Below are 26042 nucleotides of genomic sequence, written 5' to 3'. Positions count from 1 at the left end.
AAAAATATCACTGTTAATTATAATTTCAATACGTAGATGAGTCGATTAAGTAGTGATTTTAATTCTGCTATTGATATTTGGGCCGTTTTTAGGGTTCCGTACCCGAAGGGTAAAAACGGGACCGTATTACTAAGACTCCTCTGTCCGTCTGTCTGTCTGTCACCAGGCTGTATCTCATGAACCGTAATAGTTCTGTTGCCCCCTTATTATACTAAAAAGTACGGAACCCTCGGTGGACGAGCGGCACAAACAGCGGAATTAAAAAGATTAAAGGTATTTATAAAACAACACCGATATTGCGACATAAAATAGTAGAAATTAAATAAAATGAAACTAAAAAAACTCCATACTAGATTGTTGCCATGTTTAAGCATTTTACGTCAAAAATGTAACAAGTTCGCCGTCAATAATTTTCTACAATTTCTTGCCGGACTATACTCACTTTCAACAGCAGCAGTAAGACTATACAGGTGACGCCTAAAACGGAGTCCCACAAATGTATCGTTTTTATATTCTTGAACAAATTGATTATTGCCTCCAGAAATGTACTACCCGACGATCCTGAAATAAAAGCAAGGTTTTAAAATATTAGCGGCGCTCTGGGGCCCATTTCTCGAACGGTATTAGTCTAATATTATTAATGTGTTGTCATGGCAATCCATACGTGGATTAATATTATTATTTATTAGACTAATACCGTTTGAGAAATAGGCCCCAGGACCATATTTGTGACGTTATCTATGAAAAGGGACCTTATTTAACCGCCATTGAACGGTTGCGCCATTATTAACGATGCTCCGATATAAATACAATGCCGCGCGACGCTGTGCGGCGTAAGCGCCATCGACAATAAGGTCCCTTTTCATAGATAATGCCCCATTTGTAGTACGGGACTATATTAGTTGGTTGGTTTCACGGTAACCACAAAACACGTGACGCAGGGCAGCGCCATCTGTCTCGGCTGTGGAACTAGGAGGCACGTTTTTATCTTAGACTTTACATCTATATTATAATTAGAGATGCACCGGATATTTGGTTACTATCCGGTATCCGGCCTATCCGTCTCTTATTTTTATATCCGGCCGGATACCGGATAGTAACCTACTATCGGGCCGGATACCGGATAGTAACTTTGCTTGATTTCGGAATAAACAAATTGGATTTCAGAAACAGTCCCGGCCATAATAGTACTCGTTTATTATTTTAAAACAATAAAAACATTCTGCTCACTTGCTCGACAACTTATTTCGAACCTAGAAATGAGTCCGCGCGAATGTTTACTACGAAACAGGTCAAAACCTGCACGATGCGCAACTGAGAAACCGAAATGAAGGTATAGTTCCGCCGGCCGGATACCGAACATTCGGCCGAGGGTCAGGCCGAACATCCAGTATCCGGTATCCGGCCAAACAACTAACCGTTGCATCTCTAATTACAATCAATAACTCTTTGCTCTACCTGTCAGCCTGAGAAGCGACTTGAGCTGCGCGGCGCCGATCTGCAGCGCGGCCGCCGCAGTAAACCCGCTGATGACCGGCTTCGAAATGAAATCCAACAGGAATCCTGGAAATTAAGTATACCTATACATCTGTATTCTTAATCTCAACAATACTTTATCATATCTTCTCTTAGGACCACTCCACACTAGCGCTAGCTAGCCCTTAAGTGGTCGTTAGTGACCACTCGAGACTGGAGCAGCATAATAACACAGCCAGACAGGTATGAAGCCAGATATGCAAACGCATCTGCTTTGGCGACACATTTCGCGAATAAAGCAGCTTTTAGACCTAATACTCACCTAACTGCAGCGCTCCTAGTAACATAATGACACGGCCAGACAGGAACGAACCCAGATATGCAAACGCATCTGCTTTGACGACATATTTGGAAAATAAAGCAGCTAACATAGATATGTCGGCGGCAGATCGTAAAATCGGGCATATCGAGATATTCCTAGGCATATCATGAAACGCCGCCATTTCATGATCTGACTAAGATTAACCCAGGCATATCACGATCTGCCTTATAAAAGAGGCGGCAGATCGGTCAGACCAATGTATTCGTTGATATTCCTAGCTTCATACCGGGCGCATCGTAAAATAATTGATGAGATATTCCTAGGCATATCATGAAACGCCGCCATTTCATGATCTGACTAAAATTAACTCCGGCATATCACGATCTGTCTTATAAAAGATTCGGCAGATCGATGGGAGCAATGTATTCGTCGAATTCCTAGCTTCATTCATACCGATCGCATCGTAAAATAATTGCATTTTTTGTAGTGTCCGACCGAAACATGTTTTTTTGCCGAAACCGAAACCGAAACCGAATGTTCGGCTTTGGCTCTAGTTTCGGCCGAAACCGAAACCGAAACCGAAACTTTTGTAGACTTGTTAAAATCGTTGAAAAAATGTCATAAAACCGCTTTTACACACATATTATGGGGCTGTCAACACCCAATGTCCTTGAAATTGATGTTACTCTAGCAGTTTTTTATGAAAATTACTAGAGTTAGACCAAGATAATTCTGCAACGATTTTGATAAGTTGATAATACACGCAGTGCAAGTGTTATTTTAAAGGTCAAAACTTCTATGAAATTATAACACTTGCACTAGTTGCGTATGCTATCAAAATCATTGCAGAATTTTCTTGGTCTAACTCTATTCATTCACCAGTCAAGCTAACATGACTGTAGATACAGGGTCAACCAAAAACGCGAGCGCAGCGAGCGCGAAATTTTTTGTTAACAATATCGCATCGCAAGGCCGGGTACCGATCTTGACCTGGGCCTAAAAGTCCGAAGTGCCCCATTGAGGCGAACTTTCATGCGAAGTCAAAGCCGTGCTTAAGGCTTCAGGATAAGTAGTTGAACACAGACTCCAACCAATGTCCATTGTATTAAAAAGCGAGACCGCAGGCCGAGCATGGCGCAGCGAGGCCAAAGGCTAAGCTGAAGTAGAGGACATGTGGAACACAAACCAATGGTAAATTGAGGTAAAAAGTGAGGCTAGTTTTCTTATTATTCTCTTGCCCAGGGCCCATGCGACAGTGCTATCTCATTCACTTATTGACAGCCTCTTAAGACTGCGTCAACCGTCCAGTGGCGCCCTCATTAGTGGAATTGTGTTTTATAATAAACCAATTAATTTCTGTGCCTAATATACATGAATCAGTATATGTAGGTATTAATATTGTTGTCCTACTTATTCCCCAACTTTTGGTCTTTGTCCGAAGTACCATTTCGTAAGTTTCGGCCCGGCCGAAAGGTTCGGCCGTTTTTTGGCCGAAACCGAAACTACAGCCGAAACATGATTTTTTGGCCGAAACTGGCCGAAACCGAAACCGAACCTTCGGTCGGACACTAATTTTTTGCCACTGGTGGCGCTGCATTCTATATGGCGCTGCGTCTGAGTCCAGTGTTGCCAGATCGTACCTTTTAATACAAGTTTACGTTCCTTTTGAGGCTTGAGGTTTGCTCGATATGGCTGGTGGTCGCTAGGCAGATCATGAAATGCCGGCGTTTCATGATCTGCCTAGGAATATCACCCATTGAGGTTTGCACGATATGGCTGATGGTCGCGCTAGGCAGATCATGAAATGCCGGCGTTTCATGATCTGCCTAGGAATATCACCCCTTGAGGTTTGCACGATATGGCTGGTGGTCGCTAGGCAGATTATGAAATGCCGGCGTTTCATGATCTGCCTAGGAATATCACCCCTTGAGGTTTGCACGATATGGCTGGTCGCCGCTAGGCAGATCATGAAATGCCGGCGTTTCATGATCGGCCTAGGAATATCACCCCTTGAGATTTCCACGATATGGCTGGTCGTCGCTAGGCAGATCATGAAATGCCGGCGTTTCATGAGCTGCCTAGGAATATCACCCCTTGAGGTTTACACGATATGGCTGGTCGTCGCTAGGCAGATCATGAAATGCCGGCGTTTCATGATCTGCCTAGGAATATCACCCCTTGAGGTTTGCACGATATGGCTGGTCGTCGCTAGGCAGATCATGAAATGCCGGCGTTTCATGATCTGCCTAGGAATATCACCCCTTGAGGTTTGCACGATATGGCTGGTCGTCGCTAGGCAGATCATGAAATTCCGGCGTTTCATGATCTGCTTAGGAATATCACCCCTTGAGATTTCCACGATATGGCTGGTCGTCGTTAGGCAGATCATGAAGTGCCGGCGTTTCATGATCTGCCTAGGAATATCACCCCTTGAGGTTTACACGATATGGCTGGTAGTCGCTAGGCAGATCATGAAATGCCGGCGTTTCATGATCTGCCTAGGAATATCACCCCTTGAGTTTGCACGATATGGCTGATGGTCGCGCTAGGCAGATCATGAAATGCCGGCGTTTCATGATATGCCTAGGAATATCACACCCTACTTATTTGATATGCCTAAACATCGCTAGGCAAATCGTCAAACGTTGATGTTTGAACGATATGGCTGGTAGTCGCTAGTCAGATCATGAAATGGCGGCGTTTCATGGTATGCCTAGAAATATCTCGATATGGCCGATTGTACGATCTGCCTCCGACAGATACACCTAATACTCACCTAACTGCAGCGCTCCTAGTAACATAATAACACATCCAGACAGGAACGAAGCCAGATATGCGAGGCCTCTGCTTTGGCGACATATTTGGCAAATAAAGCAGCTAAAACAGACATTTAGACCCAATACTAATACTCACCTAACTGCAGCGCTCCTAGTAACATAATAACACATCCAGACAGGAACGAAGCCAGATATGCGAACGCCTCGGCTTTGGGGACATATTTGGCAAATAAAGCAGCTAACACAGATACACCTAACACTCACCTAACTGCAGCGCTCCTAGTAACACAATAACACAGCCAGACAGGAACGAAGCCAGATATGCGAACGCCTCGGCTTTGGCGACATATTTGGCAAATAAAGCAGCTAACATAGATACACCTAATACTCACCTAACTGCAGCGCTCCTAGTAACATAATAACACATCCGGACAGGAACGAAGCCAGATATGCGAACGCCTCGGCTTTGGCGACATATTTGGCGAATAAAGCAGCTTTTAGACCTAATACTCACCTAACTGCAGCACACATCCGGACAGGAACGAAGCCAGATATGCGAGGCCTCTGCTTTGGCGACATATTTGGCAAATAAAGCAGCTAAAACAGACATTTAGACCCAATACTCACCTAACTGCAGCGCTCCTAGTAACATAATGACACATCCAGACAGGAACGAAGCCAGATATGCGAACGCCTCGGCTTTGGCGACATATTTGGCGAGCAGCGCCGCCAGTATGGCCGTCGGGCCGACGGTGACGTCCTTACAGCTGCCGAATATGGCGTACACGAACCCGGGAAAGATGCTGGAGTATAGGCCCACCTGGAATGGGATTTTATTTCGTCGATCAGTAGAAAAATCATCGAGAACAGGGAAAAGTTCTTGTAGTTTTTCTAGTCTGTGACCGGTCTGAAAACCAGTGCCGAGTAGCTATCACGGCCCAGGACATGCAGACTAAAATGCTTTGCCCAATACGTATTATAATTTATTTGATTTGTATAAATTAATAATAGTTTGTTCTTCTATTATGCTACTTTATTTTTTATGAACCTATATACTTACGAGATGTGACAATACACGATTTTTATTATTGTTCTTATTTAAAACTATTGAACATTTTAAATCTAATTCCAGTGTTTTCGAAAGTCAAGTAGTCAGATATGGAAAATAGCGTCGCTGCGCAGTTGCGCCAACGTTGCGTCGAGCAGCAGCCATAGAGTTGACTAGACGGCGACGCTCGGGAAACATTAGTGTGAGGTCTCTCTTGTTCACTAAGTATAATCGGCTCAATCCGTATTTCCTACCTGAGGCGGCAGCCCTGCTATTATGGCATACGCGATTCCTTGAGGAATGGAGGTCAGGCCGACCGTCAATCCTGGAAGAATACAACAATAATTAGTAATTTACAACTATCTCTGCAGCTGACTGTACTTGTTTGGTGCAATCAAATGTTTTGCTACTAGGTACTACTAAAATAACAGTGGCGGAGCGGCCATAGAACTCGAATCGTACCGGCTTACCTAATTTGAATGGATTAAGCACCTTTTTCCAGTTATCTTAGAAAATCGGGCTAAATTAGCCCGTATATATATACTGAGTGATTTAGTATATACTGAGGGGCTACCGCGAAAACCGAAATTCGCTAATTGCCGGGATTTTTCTCTTTTATTCCAATGAAGGCGTAATTAGAGTGACAGAGAAAATGCCCGCAATTTCCGAACTTCGATTTTCGCGGTTATAGCCCCGTATCTGTGTAAGTAAGTAATAAACAAGTTTATCTATGCATTTTTCATAACAAGTTGGTATGCAGTTATCCAACTACTGAATCCTGCGAACCGTCCACTAAAAACACTTAAATAAATATCTCAATTCTAATTCTTCCAAGAGAATGGACCTTAAACAAAGAAGCATAAGGCTTTATTTACATGTGATCATACAGAATACTTGTGGTGTATCAAATTACCGAGGAATGTGGTATGTTTGCACAGAAATGGAGAAATAAGTTCAAGTTAAACAACTTAGGACACACATAAATAGTGCTGCACTTCGTTCAACGGGAACATGTGGGAAAAACATTAAGTATAGGTAGCTACCTATTCATTAAAACCTTACACTTGAAGTATATTTCTATAGACATCGGAAATAATAACATAAATAGTTCTAATTAAGTTTACAATCGATTTTGACAGAACGAAGATGGCAGCCTAATAATGTCCATACTGTCCATAGCTAAATCTCATTGGTAAGTACAACCTATCATTCATTATTATTTTTTAAATTATATAACAAATTTATTTGATGAAGCTTTGTTTGTAATTCACATAGTATCATATGCCGACACGTGTGTTTAAAATGCAAGACTTGGAATGCCAACTCGCAACACAGCAAGTCGCAAATAATGTGCTTTGCACTGCGGAAAGCAAAATACACATTGGACAAAGAAATTGGATAGGTTAGGTTAGGTTAATCCCGGCCCGTCCCCGCGCCGGGTGGTACCTATGCGTAAAGCATTTCCCCTCTTAAAAAAAAAAAAAAGGTTAGCACGCACAGCAAAATGTACCTATCTATCACAAAAACGTGCCGTACGACCTAGGAGTACCTATTGGGATTCCTGGTAGGCTAGACCAAATGACAATCGTACATCAATTAACGCCAAATAAATGCCAAATAAATAAAAAACGTATCGGTATCACAAAGCTACGAAAAGTCACGTGACTGTTTCCATACATTATGTACTTATTTATAGTTTGTCATAGGACTGTCTCATTTCAAACATAGGCGGAGAGAATCATACTATCCTTGTCTTAAACCAGTACTAGCACCCAAAAGAAAAAGATGAGTACAATTTTTTTTTATTTACTGACAAATTCGGTTTGACAAACTACGTTCCGATTGACGTTTTCTATCAATGATCTTGCCTCAGGCTGCCTTGTCCAGTGTTTTGTTTTTGTTGATATTTTCGATTTTATTTCATAAATTAATAAACTAGTTTTATTTTATTACCCTATACGAGTGTCCCACTGCTGGGCAAAGGCGTCTCCCCTTGATTTCCACGACTCCCGATTTGGTGTTTCCTCCGGCCAGTTGTTCAGGAAGTTATCCAGGTCATAAAAACTAGTCAGTTCATAAAAAGTACCTAGTATCTTGCTTTAAAGAGCATGAAAAAATCATGTTAGTAAGATAATATGAAGATTAACATTCCGCACATGAGTAGGTACAAAAGTTATCTAAACCATTTAATTTCTTAACTCAACACAAACATAAATAGTCTCAACAATTAATATTAATATTGACTTTAAGATGACTTTAACAAGGCAGAAAATACTACGTATTTACTAATTAAATATTACTAAATAAAGTAAAGGCATACTCATTGTAGCGGATTATCCAAATATATTTGCCTCTAAGATGATTCGCGTGATAAGCTGCAATCAGACTGTTTGCTGTTTGTTTAGTCTGTCTCTAGTATAACAATGGATATGGAATGTGATGATCTGATGATTCCGTCTCAAGGTCTACACGTATAGGAGGATTATTCGACTCTTCAGAGGGCCCACTGCGAAACCACGTGTTACCTCTGTCGCTCTGTGACAGGGAGGCAACACGTCGAACTTGGTTCGCGGTAGACCCTCAGTAGTCTTGGTAGGAACTCGGGTCTTTTGAGTCAACATTTGAAAAACTCTGCGAGACTGCGCTAAAAATCTTCCCCCTTTTAAGAGTCCCCGGTAAGCTCGGCCGAATTTCACCTTCTCATACAAACGGAATTTCGTTTTCATTTTAAAACTACGAGTTGGATTGCAATGAAACTTTGCACATAGAGAATTACATGAGGTATATCTAGGTCTGTAATTACTTATTAGTAGTAGTAACTATATAAATAGCTCCAGTTTATAAAACAAACGAAATAGAGCAATAATAAGTTTTGTATGAAAAACTTAAATTCGCTGTATTTTTTAACTATGGTCTATGGTATCAGTAGGCCTAGCACATGATTGGCGCGACAGTATTTCGCCGCGAGATAGACTACCCGTCCCTCTTTAATTAATACAGTTAGATAAAGACGGGTAGTCTATGTCGCGGCGAGATACTGTCGCGCCAATCATGTACTAGCCCCGCTGAAGCTACATAAACTAATTACATAGGTAAGTAGGTACAAAGTTTCAGATCGAACTAGCTACTCGTTTTAAAATGAGAGCGTAACCACGCATGTATGGAGAACAGAGCTTGCCGGGGACCCTTAATTAATTAATAAGTCCCGCGTCGAGTCCTTTCAATTATTTTTTAAGCGCAACTCAAAAGGACTAGCCTACTCCAACAGTCCAACCTCCAACCCGCACAAAACAACCCGTTTTCTTAAATACTAACCCGCTATGAAGTCCCTGAACAAATATTTCGACTTGTAGTTCGGCAGCCATGTTGTGATGGGGACCCGTCGCCGCCAAGACTCCAGCCCGCACAGCTTCGACGCGGCGCGACGGACGCGGCTCGGCTCGGCCGGCGCATGCCCTGTGGATATAAAATAAACATTATATTTACGGAATTCTAAAGGTGGCCACTGACGAGCCTTCCAACAGTCCAAATAGCGTGGCTGCACTCCAAAATTGGTCCGTGAATGTCAAAAACGTACAATGTTTTTTAAACGGCATCCTAATCGTGGATCTCCATTTGGATTGAAATCCAGCATGCCACTCTCCAACTTGCCAACTCCTCGTTTTGAGCTGGGCTGCCACTCTGCGGCGATCTTGGCCCACAGCTCATTCGGCATCCGGCAGACATGACCAGCCCAGTCCCACTTTAGCTTGGCCGCTTTCCGAGCTACGTCGAATACTTTTGTTCTGGAGCGCAGCATGCGGTAACACCATTGGTGTTCGAAGGTTTAAAAATACTAGTACCTACTCAGTCATAAAATACCTACTGTACTGTAAACCGCTTAGATGTCCACATTAATGTCACTGTGATAAGGTAAGGTATGGTAAGAAGTGGCACAAAAATCAAATTCCATGGCCGTAAAAAAAACATAACCATGTGTCGTTAACAGAAACTATAGAGTTATAAAGTTACGAGTATTTGTAATGTGTAAAACACTGTTCACCTACTCGTAGAAATCGAATCGTATAGATTTATTTATTTATTTCAAACTTAAATAGGTATTCTTTTTATTTTGTCAACCTAAACATAGGTATTTAACTATTTATAAAAAATGCTTACCATTTCCAATGATCCCGCTCATACTTAATGATCAAATTAAATATCAATTTACATCAAACACACCACATTCGTATTAAATTACCACGGCACAAGTACGGTAAGCTGCACATTTAACTGACCAAATGGAGCCTTTATTCCATTGTAATAGGGTTTACGAATGGTTAGTGGACTACGATGGTTCGGATTCGGCGCGTGCGCCGACTTTGGGAACCGGTCGCGTTGTGAGTCGGCGTTATCTAACACTTGTTTAATATTCTCGATAATTGATGATGATGATAAAATTGGAGCGTCTGCTGTGAATGAGCATTGTAACATTTGTAACTAATAATGTTGTAAAGACTCTCGAGTCTTTAGACTCTTAAGGGCCACTTGCACCATCCCACTAACCCGGGGTTAACCGCTTAAACTTATTAAATTGAAGTTATCATGGTTACCAGTACAATTTGACACTGTGTTAACGGTTTAACCAGTTAACCCCGGGTTAGTGGGATGGTGCAAGTGGGGCTTAGAAGGTTAATCTCTATCAAAGACACTAATATGCAGTTTTATTGACTCCGGACATTTTATCGAGACTTGAGCTCTTTTAAACTTGCTACAGATTCAGATCTTCAAAAAACTCTAGTAGAACCATATCTAAACATATTTAAATGTTGACAAGAAACATGTTTTACATGAACGTAATATTTTAATACATTATTTAGAAAAAACTTGCAGCATTGAGGACGAAGTCGTGTATCTAAGGGACTCTAATACTACTGAAACATTTATACATGCATGCACATTTTACGCATATTCGAGGTTACTTCAATTAACGTAAACTCTATTTTAACTGTTCATTAAAAATAAATTAACCTTAGTCAAATATATAAACAGCTCTTTTATCATACTGGGGCACTGGTTCAAGCAATCAATGCACAGATTGGGAAAGAATTAACTTATCTTAACAATAATATATTCATATAGTTTATAGTTTAATTGAACACGTGGGGTTTTAGTTGCAAAAATGATTGAAGATTTCAAGATTTCGATTATTTATCAGTTAACTACTAAACATAGGCACCTGATAGGCACAGATAAGTAATAGTATCATAACATAGGTATGAGATTTCCAAGTAGGTAGTAGTAAAAGTGGAAAACTCACTGTATCAGACGGGACCCGAACCCCGAACTCGCCACTCCGGGATACCCCCCCCCCCCCCTTGATTTATTCCATCTATTTCGTTCCATGACACTTAATTGGCATAGCATTTAAGTGTAAATATCTGGGTGACCGAGCTTCGCTCGGAAAACATAAAAAAACTCGAAAATGCGCGTTTTCCCAGAGATAAGACCTAGCTAGATCGATTTTTCGCCCCTAAAAACCCCCATATAGCAAATTTTATCGAAATCGTTAGAGCCGTTTCCGAGATCCCCGAAATATATATATATAAATAAACAAGAATTGCTTGTTTAAATTAACTGTAATAAGCCGACGATCACTTGTCTAGACTGTCAATCTGACTTAAGGCGCGTGCCGCCCCATTACGTGCGGTTGACAATACACGCAATCCGGAAACCAGTTAAACCATAGCCCTAATAATTAATCTTGAAGGTTCTAACATAGAATTAAAGATTCGAATAAGAATAAGCTTACAATAAAACAATAGTTTTAGCATATGCCATCTACGTTGTAAGGTTTGGATTTATAAAGATAATTTATAGAAAAGAAAATTAAACAACTACGACGTTAAGCTAAATCATCAGACTGAAATAGATATCATACACTAAAGAAAAGTGACCAAGTTCACCGGTGGCCGAGGCGGGAATCGAACCCGCGTCTTCAGCTTACGCGGCTATCCTGACCACTAAGACCACGGTCACGGCGATACCTATACCTACCCGTCACAAATTCTCTGATGTATGCTATCTTTGAAAAGCTAGGTGCCTTTTCTTTAGTGTACCTAATGATATCTATTTCAGTTTATAATTTATATAAAGTAGTGTGACTACTTAAAAAAACAGATTAAAATATTTCATAAAATCATTTGATTTGTTCCATAGTTAAATCATCATACATAGTTTGGAGTTTTCTGCACGTGCCGTAGATATACCTACTAGTCCTAACTTCCTTTTTTTAGAATTCCAAAAGGAGGGAGGGGGGGGGGGGGATTTGTCAGTTTTGAGGAGTTTACTCAATACCTCGTGGATCATCTCAGAACTGCTCTCTACTCTCTTTGCCCCTGCGAAAACATTATAGCAAACTAAGACTATTGTTACATTTGTAAACATAACACTAACTTTAATTTCAGGCGTTAAGACGAAAGTAGACGGCTGAAACTGCCTTTCCATTTCCATACAAAACGCAGTTCCAATTCTCCTCTCTGGACATTATAGGAAGTATGTTTACACAATTTAATGTACATAATATATACCGATATATGACTTGTTAAATTCACATGAAATTGTTATATTTTAAGCTCATTGTTTCACTTACAATTTTGTTCTTTATGAGTAATAAAAATCTTTAAACCCATATACAGTCAGCAGCAGAAGTTACTAAGCGGGCGAGGTGTTCAAAATTACCTTGACACACTCTTATTCTCCTAACAACAGAGTCGTGTCAAGATCATTTAGAACACCTGGCCCGCTTAGAAACTTCTGCTGCTGACTGTACATTAATTTTGTAAACAAAATAAATTATTCCCAGTCAGGCAGCTCAGTCCCAGGCATTTTTGTCATTTACATAATCCTTGATATTATAATAAGCTATCCAAATGAATCTAATCTTAATATGTTTGTTGAATCTATTCAACGGAAGTTCAGTTACACTTGGCAGTTTATTGTAGGACCGTACACAGTTACCCTTAAAAGAATTTTTGATATTTTGCAGCATGCGGTTGGCCCTGCTAGTTTTTCCTTGTATCTGGTATTAATGTTATGTATGTCACAATTTCCTTTGAAGTTATCTATATGTTTATGGACATATCGTCGCTATACTTACTCAACCTCATATCTGCAACAATCATTTGATGGAAATGTCGCTTTTCTTTCATTCAGAATACAGGTGTTTTTGTCATCAAATGAGTGTTGCAGATACGAGGTTGAGTAAGTATAGTGGCGATATACAGTATTTTCATAAATATGTTGGGAGTATATAGTCAATATATTAATCTGAAGCGCTAATGAGAAGCGCTGGTGGCCTAGCGGTAAGAGCGTGCGACTTGCAATCCGGAGGTCGCGGGTTCGAACCCCGGCTCGTACCAATGAGTTTTTCGGAACTTATGTACGAAATATCATTTGATATTTACCAGTCGCTTTTCGGTGAAGGAAAACATCGTGAGGAAACCGGACTAATCCCAATACGGGCCTAGTTTACCCTCTGGGTTGGAAGGTCAGATGGCAGTCGCTTTCGTAAAACTAGTGCCCACGCCAATTACTGGGATTAGTTGCCAAGCGGACCCCAGGCAGGCACGAGCCGTGGCAAAATGCCGGGACAACGCGAGGAAGATGATAGTCAATATATTAATCTCCTTGAACTTATTTCTAAGCAAAAACTTAGCACTCATTTTAATACATTGATTTATAGGTTTCCAAATGAAAAATGAAAATATACTGTCTTCCAGTGGCGGATTGGCCCTAAGACCGAGTAGGCACAGGCAGTTTATATATGGATGCTGAGAAAGGGGCAGCTAGTACACTTACTACAAGGCCTGGGGCATAGGGCGGCTAAAACTGCAAATCCACCACTGCTGACTTCAAACACTTTTAATAAAAAAGTATTTTATTACATTTCAATACAACATATTATGCAATTTGTTACTAGTTGTAATGACCGTTTCATACGTTATTATTAACATTAAACAAAATAGAAATCAGTATCAATAACATAATCAATATTTTAGTGATAACAATCCTTGAAATATTTATTAATATTTAATTACGCTACAAATGAGGGGCGGTATTGTGTAAGCCGACCGGTTCGCAAACCGCCCGATAAACCGTCTCGCCATCGCCGACGTGGTTTGCCAACTCCTCGTTTTGAGCTGGGCTGCCACTCTGCGGCGATCTTGGCCCACAGCTCATTCGGCATCCGGCAGACATGACCAGCCCAGTCCCACTTTAGCTTGGCCGCTTTCCGAGCTACGTCGACTACTTTTGTTCTGGAGCGCAGCATGAGGTAACACCATTGGTGTTCGAAGGTTTAAAAATACTAGTACCTACTCAGTCATAAAATACCTACTGTACTGTAAACCGCTTAGATGTCACTGTGATAAGGTAAGGTATGGTAAGAAGTGGCACAAAAATCAAATTCCATGGCCGTAAAAAAAAACATAACCATAACTATGTGTCGTTAACAAAAACTATAGAGTTATAAAGTTACGAGTATTTGTAATGTGCAAAACACTCTTCACCTACTCGTAGAAATCGAATCGTATAGATTTATTTATTTGTGTAAAACTTAAATAGGTATTCTTTTTATTTTGTCAACCTAAACACAGGTATTTAACTATTTATAAAAAATGCTTACCATTTCCAATGATCCCGCTCATACTTAATGATCAAATTAAATAGGTATCAATTTACATCAAACACACCACATTCGTATTAAATTACCACGGCACAAGTACGGTAAGCTACACATTTAACTGACCAAATGGAGCCTTTATTCCATTGTAATAGGGTTTACGAATGGTTAGTGGACTACGATGGTTCGGATTCGGCGCGTGCGCCGTCTTTGGGAACCGGTCGCGTTGTGAGTTGGCGTTATCTAACACTTGTTTAATATTCTCGATAATTGATGATGATGATAAAATTGGAGCGTCTGCTGTGAATGAGCATTGTAACATTTGTAACTAATAATGTTGTAAAGACTCTCGAGTCTTTAGACTCTTAAGGGCCACTTGCACCATCCCACTAACCCGGGGTTAACCGCTTAAACTTATTAAATTGAAGTTATCATGGTTACCAGTACAATTTGACACTGTGTTAACGGTTTAACCAGTTAACCCCGGGTTAGTGGGATGGTGCAAGTGGGGCTTAGAAGGTTAATCTCTATCAAATACACTATATGCAGTTTTATTGACTCCGGACATTTTATCGAGACTTGAGCTCTTTTAAACTTGCTACAGATTCAGATCTTCAAAAAACTCTAGTAGAACCATATTTAAATGTTGACAAGAAACATGTTTTACATGAACGTAATATTTTAATACATTATTTAGAAAAAACTTGCAGAATTGAGGACGAAGTCGTGTAGGTATCTAAGGGACTCTAATACTACTGAAACATTTATACATGCATGCACATTTTACGCATATTCGAGGTTACTTCAATTAACGTAAACTCTATTTTAACTGTTCATTAAAAATAAATTAACCTTAGTCAAATATATAAACAGCTCTTTTATCATACTGGGGCACTGGTTCAAGCAATCAATGCACAGATTGGGAAAGAATTAACTTATCTTAACAATAATATATTCATATAGTTTATAGTTTGATTGAACACGTGGGGTTTTAGTTGCAAAAATGATTGAAGATTTCAAGATTTCGATTATTTATCAGTTAACTACTAAACATAGGCACCTGATAGGCACAGATAAGTAATAGTATCATAACATAGGTATGAGATTTCCAAGTAGGTAGTAGTAAAAGTGGAAAACTCACTGTATCAGACGGGACCCGAACCCCGAACTCGCCACTCCGGGATACCCCCCCCCCTTGATTTATTCCATCTATTTCGTTCCATGATACTTAATTGGCATAGCATTTAAGTGTAAATATCTGGGTGACCGAGCTTCGCTCGGAAAACATAAAAAAACTCGAAAATGCGCGTTTTCCCAGAGATAAGACCTAGCTAGATCGATTTTTCGCCCCTAAAAACCCCCATATAGCAAATTTTATCGAAATCGTTAGAGCCGTTTCCGAGATCCCCGAAATATATATATATAAATAAACAAGAATTGCTTGTTTAAATTAACTGTAATAAGCCGACGATCACTTGTCTAGACTGTCAATCTGACTTAAGGCGCGTGCCGCCCCATTACGTGCGGTTGACAATACACGCAATCCGGAAACCAGTTAAACCATAGCCCTAATAATTAATCTTGAAGGTTCTAACATAGAATTAAAGATTCGAATAAGAATAAGCTTGCAATAAAACAATAGTTTTAGCATATGCCATCTACGTTGTAAGGTTTGGATTTATAAAGATAATTTATAGAAAAGAAAATTAAACAACTACGACGTTAAGCTAAATCATCAGACTGAAATAGATATCATACACTAAAGAAAAGTGACCAAGTTCACCGGTGGCCGAGGCGGGAATCGAACCCGCGTCTTCAGCTTACGCGGCTATCCTGACCACTAAGACCACGGTCACGGCGATACCTACCCGTCCCAAATTCTCTGGTGTATGCTATCTTTGAAAAGCTAGACGCCTTTTCTTTAGTGTACCTAATGATATCTATTTCAGTTTATAATTTATATAAAGTAGTGTGACTACTTAAAAAAAACAGATTAAAATATTTCATAAAATCATTTGATTTGTTCCATAGTTAAATCATCATAGATATAGTTTGGAGTTTTCTGCACGTGCAGTAGATATACCTACTAGTCCTAACTTCCTTTTTTTAGAATTCCAAAAGGAGGGGGGGGGGGGGGGGGATTTGTCAGTTTTGAGGAGTTTACTCAATACCTCGTGGATCATCTCAGAACTGCTCTCTACTGCCCCTGCGAAAATATCATAGCAAACTAAGACTATTGTTACATTTGTGAACATAACACTAACTTTAATTTCAGGCGTTAAGGCGAAAGTAGACGGCCGTCCCGAAACCGCCTTTCCATTTCCATACAAAACGCAGTTCCCATTCTCCTCTTTGGACATTATAGGAAGTACGTTTACACAATTTAATATACATATTATATACCATATATGACTTGTTAAATTCACATGAAATTGTTATATTTGAAGCTCATTGTTACACTTGCAATTTCGATCTTTATGAGTAATAAAAATCATTAAACCCATAGCAGCAGAAGTTACTAAGCGGGCGAGGTGTTCAAAATTACCTTGACACACTCTTATTCTCTTAACAATAGAGTCGTGTCAAGATCATTTAGAGCACCTGGCCCGCTTAGAAACTTCTGCTGAGGACTGTACATTAATTTTGTAAATAAAAAAAAATCCCAGTCAGGCACAGCTCAGTCCCAGGCATTTTTGTCATTTACATAATCCTTGATATTATAATAAGCTATCCAAATGAATCTAATCTTAATATGTTTGTTGAATCTATTCAACGGAAGTTCAGTTACACTTGGCAGTTTATTGTAGGACCGTACACAGTTACCCTTAAAAGAATTTTTGATATTTTGCAGCATGCGGTTGGCCCTGCTAGTTTTTCCTTGTATCTGGTATTAATGTTATGTATGTCACAATTTCCTTTGAAGTTATCTATATGTTTATGGACATATCGTCGCTATACTTACTCAACCTCATATCTGCAACAATCATTTGATGGAAATGTCGCTTTTCTTTCATTCAGAATACAGGTGTTTTTGTCATCAAATGAGTGTTGCAGATACGAGGTTGAGTAAGTATAGTGGCGATATACAGTATTTTCATAAATATGTTGGGAGTATATAGTCAATATATTAATCTGAAGCGCTAATGAGAAGCGCTGGTGGCCTAGCGGTAAGAGCGTGCGACTTGCAATCCGGAGGTCGCGGGTTCGAACCCCGGCTCGTACCAATGAGTTTTTCGGAACTTATGTACGAAATATCATTTGATATTTACCAGTCGCTTTTCGGTGAAGGAAAACATCGTGAGGAAACCGGACTAATCCCAATACGGGCCTAGTTTACCCTCTGGGTTGGAAGGTCAGATGGCAGTCGCTTTCGTAAAACTAGTGCCCACGCCAATTACTGGGATTAGTTGCCAAGCGGACCCCAGGCAGGCACGAGCCGTGGCAAAATGCCGGGACAACGCGAGGAAGATGATAGTCAATATATTAATCTCCTTGAACTTATTTCTAAGCAAAAACTTAGCACTCATTTTAATACATTGATTTATAGGTTTCCAAATGAAAAATGAAAATATACTGTCTTCCAGTGGCGGATTGGCCCTAAGACCGAGTAGGCACAGGCAGTTTATATATGGATGCTGAGAAAGGGGCAGCTAGTACACTTACTACAAGGCCTGGGGCATAGGGCGGCTAAAACTGCAAATCCACCACTGCTGACTTCAAACACTTTTAATAAAAAAGTATTTTATTACATTTCAATACAACATATTATGCAATTTGTTACTAGTTGTAATGACCGTTTCATACGTTATTATTAACATTAAACAAAATAGAAATCAGTATCAATAACATAATCAATATTTTAGTGATAACAATCCTTGAAATATTTATTAATATTTAATTACGCTACAAATGAGGGGCGGTATTGTGTAAGCCGACAGGTTCGCAAACCGCCCGAGTTTCTACAGTTGCGAAAATCAACTAAAAACTGAATTCGTAAACGTATAGACAGGTTCTTCAAGGCCGGACAAAATAGTATTAAGAATCCACACCAAAATAGTACAAAAATGAATATATTCAGGCTTAAAGGTACATATCACAAAGGATAATAACAATAACATTCGCATTCGCTTATTTATATCGTGAGCTAATTAAATAAAAGATAGAATAAAGTTCGTAAAACAACATACCCAGCAGCGGTCTCCTTGGATCATCCACGTCCATTCTGTTACATCACTACACTACTGAATATAATACCTATTAGGTGCATTTGATGCAGCAGTAGTATTATCTAATTGGAGTAACAAATATGAATAATAATGTACTTGCAATACATAACTAAGTTATTGTTTACAATACGCAGTATGCAGGATCAAAATCTATTCAAGTGACGGCGCCATGACGTTAGGATGACAGTAACAGTGACAGTGACGTTAGATAAGCGTTTACGAGTATAGCTAGTAGCATATACTTTAATTGAAACTCATAATTTTGTACGTATAGTTGGTCAAACCAATTTGTCAGTAAATAAGAACAAAAAAAACGAGTATAGTTTGAATAAATAAGTAGGATTAGTTTTTTTTTGTTCTTATAATATTTACTGACAATTTGGTTTGACCAACTATAGTTAACGTCAGTAAAGATGGCGGATAACGGCGGCAATTTAGAAAGAAAGAAAAAGTGCGTAAAGTTGACTTCCGATTATGCAAACTCTTTGCAAAACAATTCTAAGGCATGAATACAACATTGCTTGAAGCGTTTTGGATAGGTATTCAGCGGTTTGTTGTATACAGTTCGAATCACTAAGCAAAGCATGTGACCTTGGACCATTTTACTTATTGTTAGTGTAAGGCCTGAGTGGACGCTCGAAGCGGTGCGTTCGGCAGGGCGTGCAGCGTGGCGTCGAGCTCCCAAGGGATTTGAGCAGCGTGCACTAAGGCCGCTACTATATGTTTGCATTTGTTTAACATGCACGCCGCACGCCCCGCCCCGCTGCACGCCCAACTCGAGCGTCCACTCAGGCCTTACACTTAGCCACCACACACTGGACCACAGTGGGAGCTTTTAGACTACAGTTTTGTGGTTTAACGGTATAGTATAGATATGTCGCAGTCGGATTGTATAATCCGCCGTATTACATTACGGCTAGCCGTTTTACAAAACAGGGGCGTTTTGAAATGCGGCGGTTCGACGATTAGCCGGATTGAATGCGGCTGAATGAAAATCCGCCGGAATGTATTCGGCGCCATACGTTCTTCAAGACGGCTAGCCGTAATGTAATACAGCGAGTCATTAGCCGCCGCTTTGACAGTTTTTAGTGCCCATTTTTAACACTCGTGGCGCTGGCTGACATAACAACAACAAACTATGAAAAATGCTGGGGTGTCCATCAAATCTGGAGTTCGTCGGACTGTTTCTTTTCAAAAAACATTTCCTAGCTATTGATTTAGTGAGACGTCCGTGAAAACATTACACTTTGGGGAAAAAAGCGTAGGTAGGTAAGTAAGTTAGGTTCGTTAGGTAGCTTCAGATGCCCGAAGGGCAAACCGCCCAGAAATAGGAAGCCCGCGCCCGCCCCCGAAGCGGGGCTCCGTCTATTTAAGTTGTGAAGGAAATGTTTTGGAAAAGAAACACATGAAGTGCGGTGGGACCATGGTAAAAATAAATTAAATTGCAAACATTGTCAAACTCCGGTTACGTAGGCGACCGAAAGAATGGTCACTCTACAATTTAAATAGTAGATACGATGCGGCTAAACGTAGGCCGTCTTATTGAAGAACGTATCGTAATGACTAATGACAATCCGGCTAATCGTCGAACCGCCGCATTTCAAAACGCCCCTGTTTTGTAAAACGACTAGCCGTAATGTAATACGGCGGATTATACAATCTGACTACGACAGATACATGAGATATATACATCACTAAAATAGAGTTGTAGGATAAGGAAATGGGCCTATTCTATAAATGTTCTAACTGTGCCAGGTCGGGCCCGATGCACATGACTGATAACCCCGCTCCGGCGCGAAGTGGTCACGACTGGATTACTTAGGGCCTACCGCGAACCACGTTCGACGTGTTACCTCCCTGTCACACTTACGTACGAATTTACAAGTGCGACAGAGAGCCAACACGTCGATCGTGGTTCGCGGTAGGCCCTCTTATTCTGTGCTACTGGTTGATGACTGCTACTGTGCTGTTTCTTTCCCATATCAATAAGCTGTTGTATATCCCAGATAAGTACCTACTGAAATTACAATTCGATTGGTCAATTACCAACCAATAATCAATTTTGTTCTAAAATAACAGAGTTTTATCGAAATTGGGATAATACACTCTCTCATTTCATTTTAGTAGGTATTTATGTTTCAGAGACATAAAAGTAAGGAGTTGGATTTAGGATAGCAGTGGATCTTCGGTCATCTTAACACTAAATAGAATGGTCACGGGTTCAAACCCCGACTCGTACCAATGAGTTTTTTGAAACTTAAGTACGAAATATCGTTTGATATTTACCCAGTCGCTTTTCGGTGAAGGAAAACATCGTGAGGAAACCGGACTAATCCCAATAAGGCCTAGTTTTTACCCTCTGTATTGGAAGGTCAGATGGCAGTAAAAACTAGTACCTACGTCAATTCTTGGGATTATTTGTCAAGCGGAACTCAGCTCCCATGAGCTGTGGCAAAATGCCGGGACAGCGCGAAGAAGAAGAAGATATTTATGTATAAATTATATTCAACTGTGACGATCATATGTTTCCTCGAAACGACGATATTGCACAATCAGATAGCATCAGAGGGCACTTACACAACTTGCACGTTATTGTAAGTTATTGCTGTGCGTAAACATAGGAAACGTCCCGTTGTTTTTATCGATTGGCTTGTTTTCTCAGTTTCACTCGATTATCACTTAAAAAGTGTCAAAATATTTAAACAATTAAATTTCGTAAACTACTACTCTACTTCTAGTTTCGTAGACAGATAACGAAATTTCGGTTTTCGTTCTGGTCATTTGCTACCTAGTCTTATCCAATAAAACCGGGCATGGGCATATTTTAGGGCATGAAAATTGATAGATTTAACTACCACTGCATTTGAGTGCAGGCAGGCTGGGGATTAATTGATTTGTACCCGTATTATATCCCCAAATGGCGATAAGTGATAAGGGTAGTGTCCGATCGAACCCGGATTTTTTGCCGAGGCAGAAGGTTCAGCTTTAAGTAGGTATTCTAGTTTCGGCCGAAACCGAATCTTCGGCCAATACATGATTTTTATGCCGAAACTTCGGTTGGACACTACTAAAAGCACAGTTTCGGTATCGTAACTTCGACCGAAACGTAGATTAGGTACTGTAGTGATAAATTAATAGTCGGGCTTACACGATAAGCTGCAAGGTAAGCAACGATCACCTTCATCCAGTAGATCAGTACATTCAATCAAAAGGTAGGCACATTGTAGATCATAGAGCGCCTGGCGTCCGCTGGCTCGTTGGGTGGATGACGTTCGTTCGAAGTATCGCGGGGCACTTTTGGATGAAACTAGCACAGGACCGGGACAAGTGGCGTACAAGAAGAGAGGCCTATCCTCAGCAGTGGGCGACCGAAGGCTAAAATGATGATGATGAGATCATAGAACTGGTGTCATAACTATGGGGTTACTCACTCCCTACGTCATATGATGAAGACCACACCACCAAAACAACTCTTGATCTAATTCCAATGTAAGTAAATTGAACTGAGCTAAAATAGTTTGACGTAAGCTTTTGTTTTTCTCCGAGATACATAAAACATAAAGCGTATGATGGCTGCAGCTATCAGTGACAACGTGATCGTTTCTTATATGTCTCTCTTTCATTCGCGTGATGTTAGAAGATGATGTTTGTAGGTATCAAGTTGATCACCGTGGCCATACGCTGGCCAGTAAATGTCACCAGGAAGTATCGAAACTTTTAAGCGGAAATATTTGGTTCAGATAACCACGGGTTACATATCTTTCTAGATATTTCGAATGTTGACGAGAATCTTTCCACTTGGCAATGCACAACTAATATTTTTTGTTTACAATCTTCTCTTCTTATCTAAGCATTTTTTATAACAACCGGGGTGATTTAGTTAAGTATTAGGTACCTAGTTGATACACGTGAATCTAAGATAAGTACCTACTTATTCTTTTCTTGAAAGATTTTGTAATTCTCTTTAAAACCTAAACTAAACTAAATCCTGAAAATGCTGGAAGCAAGAGTCTACAGATTTTTTTAATTTTCGAGTTGTTGGTGGAGGGAAGTAGATAGATTGTGATTTTGGTCGTTTTGGTCCAACTTAATGTTATTTTTTAAATTAATCAGGATTATTTCCAAACTTCAACCTAAACCAACCAAATAAAAACCTTGGGACACTTTTTTTCTCCTACTAGGATAGAAAGAGCTCGTGATTCTGAGTAGTAATAACATAAAAAATCCCAAATTTGAAAAAAGTGTAGGGGACAACTTTAAATAAAATGGCCCATAAATTAATGGTACTTATACGCAAATATAAGCCACCATAAATAAACTCAAAATCCTACTTATACACGTCACGTCAAGTCACGCTATCGAATGAAATTTACACTAGGGGTAGGTACAGTGGGCCAAGAAAGTGGTCTACCAGTTTTGACAAAAGTTTCTGCGAGATCGCAAAGGTTGACTTTTCTATGACTTTTCTAAAGGAATTTAAAGTAAATCGACGTTGTCTCATGACATTCAAACGAACCTCAACCGTAGGGTGGTAGACCACTTTCTTGGCCCACTGTACAGAATGACATTTTTAATTTTTAACCCGACTTTTTTGTGTCGCTCCATGTAAAGCGGGGCACTGTTGCATCATACATTTTTTATCTGTGGTTTACTTTGTAATGTTTAATTCCAAATCAATGGATCATACACTGAGTGATAACATATTTTTACCGTTTTAAAACTTTAAGATGCTTTAAGACAGGGAATCATATTAAGCGTTCCGTGGCAAAAATGAGAAAATGAAACAAGATTTTCCTATTCGTAGTTGTTTAGTTTTTTAGCCACACCACACCTCAATCGACAGGTAAAGCGAAATTAATTGTAATAGGTATTACTAGATAATAAACAACATAAGTACGTTCTTAAGTTCTTATCAGCCTAGTGGAAGTTCAATTTATCCACAACACAACCAAATCATTTTTTTTCCCTCTAATTATAAGTTTGGCGTGTACCTTATATTAGGTTCAGTCAGTATCAAATACATAGTGACGGCCAAATTGGCCAAATATATCGCACCACTTTTGTTACCATAGAAATAAAGATGTGCTACGATATATTTGGCCACTCACTATCACTACCTATCTTTGATACTGACTGCAGCCTGCATACTTATTTTTGAGCAACAAGGTTTTTTTACTTACCTATATATTTTTGCTACAATACTGACCTAGATCGATAGTGCTGTTATTGACTGGCTAATACAGGGTGCTTCCTGTAACAGGAGCAATAAATTAAACTGTTGGCTGTACTCCTCAAACTGACCAACATTTGTTCAGCAACTTTTAAAAATTATGAATCCTTTAGACTTCCTCTTTTTCATCCAAAATAAATATTGCCTTCAATGTACGCTGACATCAGTGTGTTTGACGTTGCTTGTCACACTTTAAACATAACAAAATTTGCAATACATTGCGTCTTAGAATAAACTTTAAAGTGTAATAAAAATCAAAACATGAGTTATTTTCAAAAGTGGCTGAACAAATGTTGGTCAGTTTGAGGAGTACAGCCAACAGATTAATTTATTGCTCCTGTTACAGGAAGCACCCTGTATAGTAGCCCTGGCGGCCTAGCCAAGGTGACGATCGGTTGCGTTTCGCTATTGAATCGCTTTATGTCTCTCTATCACTCTTCCATATTAGTGTGACAGTGACCGTTGCGTTTCGTTCGCATGTTGCCTGCTGCCTAGACAAATTATTAAGTACTAGACAGTTTCCGGTGAGCTGAGCGCTACCTGTACGGTTACCATCAGTTTGTCACTGACATAACGCCGTCGAGAACGTAATTTACTTTCTATACATCCCGTTTGCACGAATATACGAGTGCGAGCGAGATGTATAGAAAGTAAATTACGTTCTCGACGGCGTTTATGTCAGTGACAAACTGATGGTAACCGTACTGCTATGCACTGCGCCGGGTCGGCTGCGCGTGCGCACGCGCGCTACACGTAGGTCGTAGACGGTGCAAGGGGCGACCTGGTTGCGTCAGCGGGGCTTGGCGTTAGACATGGCTATTAGTTGCACCGTTGCACACATACCTATAATATATTTTATGTGTGTATAAATCATTAGAAAAAATAATAGATCGAATACCTGTGTAGGCTGTGTAAATACGGGAAAAATATGTAACATGTTGTATGTTAAAATATATATGTAACATGTTGTGTGTTAAAATTTTCTTACTGTTATTAAAGTGATCATCCGTCAAATAATTAATGTTCCCATGAGTCCTTGTTTCTATATTCGAGTTACTAATAAAATAATGGCATTGTGATTGCCACAATTCATCCAATCGATTATTGGATAATAAAGTGATTAATCTAACTAATATTTTTTAACTGTTTAAGCCATTGGCCATAAGCCAAAGCCATACCTTATGTACTGTACGAAATATAAAGCAACGACCACGACTTGGCAAATTGGTCGGCTTTTTTTTTAGTCTGACCACGCTAACTTTGCACAAACTTGGCAGTAATATATTAATGCATACAATATCACTATAACCTCCATACTTGAAAACTTTGGTCTGACTCTATAATTTGCCTGGACTTTCGTAAGCTGAAATATCATATTCGTACTTTTTGACATTTAACAACATAACAAACAGCATCAAAATAATTAGGTAGGTAGGTACCTACCTAGGTAGATACTTAGGTAAGTATAATATTAATATACTTATAGAATGAATTAACGAACAAACACAAAAACCAAGTTTCAGGACTTTATGTTATGATGTAGGTATCTAAAAGTTTTCATACTTAAAATAAATTTCAATTTTTTGCAGGCTCGTTGTTTGCAATTGAAATGTTACTGATGTAATTTTTTTATGTATGTATTTATAATAGTTACTCTATTACATATATATAAGTACCTAATTACATAAATCTTAAAATTTAAGTAATTTTGCTTTATATAAGTACCTACTCGTATAATATGCTCCGAGTTAACATTATCAGAAAGGTCATAAAACTACATGAGCCAATAACTTCTAAACATTTCTACAAAACTTATTATTCAAGGTGTCAAAGCAGGACGGCACGATTGTTTATATTGCCGTCTCTGCCGGATGTCTAATGCAAGGTGTGCGTCGCATTTCGTCATTGTCAGTCTCAGCTCAAACCAAAATAGATTGACCCCTGTTATTTTGAAACACATTAGAAAATCAAGGTCTAATTGGCTGGTTACAGAAGCAAATTTATGTAGAGCCCTATCTTTAAGAAGTACGGTAGATTTGGAAGGTCTTTGAAAGGTGGACATCGGGATATCAGATATCAGTTGGGAGAAACTAGGACGCGCTTAGAGAGCGGACGTTTGCGAAATGTTATCGGCAGAACATGTTTCCTGATTTAGGAATAAATATCTGGGTGATCGAGCTTTGCTCGGAAAACATATAAAAACTCGAGAATGCGCGTTTTCCCGGAGATAAGACCTAGCTAGATCGATTTTTCGCCCTCAAAACCCCCATATAGCAAATTTCATCGAAATCGTTAGAGCCG

At 39.6% G+C, this 26042-nt stretch overlaps 1 protein-coding gene across 1 annotated transcript in view; it reads right to left on the bottom strand.

Annotated features, from left to right (window-relative positions):
• LOC134651268 (sodium-independent sulfate anion transporter-like) overlaps positions 1-18668 on the bottom strand; it is a 40670-nt gene extending 22002 nt beyond the window's left edge. The window contains exons 1-6 of the mRNA XM_063506336.1: positions 18473-18668; positions 8939-9079; positions 5878-5948; positions 5203-5395; positions 1459-1563; positions 443-561 (exon numbers count right to left, since the gene is read on the bottom strand). Coding sequence (XP_063362406.1) covers positions 443-561; positions 1459-1563; positions 5203-5395; positions 5878-5948; positions 8939-9079; positions 18473-18506 — 663 coding nt within the window. The 5' untranslated portion in view covers positions 18507-18668. The remainder of the gene's footprint in view (positions 1-442; positions 562-1458; positions 1564-5202; positions 5396-5877; positions 5949-8938; positions 9080-18472) is intronic.
• Between the last annotated feature and the right edge of the window lie 7374 nt (positions 18669-26042).

Source organism: Cydia amplana, chromosome 9 (assembly GCF_948474715.1).
Source record: "Cydia amplana chromosome 9, ilCydAmpl1.1, whole genome shotgun sequence".
NCBI classification, from domain to species: domain Eukaryota; kingdom Metazoa; phylum Arthropoda; class Insecta; order Lepidoptera; family Tortricidae; genus Cydia; species Cydia amplana.
The sequence above is the reverse complement of the archived record's forward strand: the minus strand, read 5'-3'. Positions and strand labels throughout refer to the sequence as shown.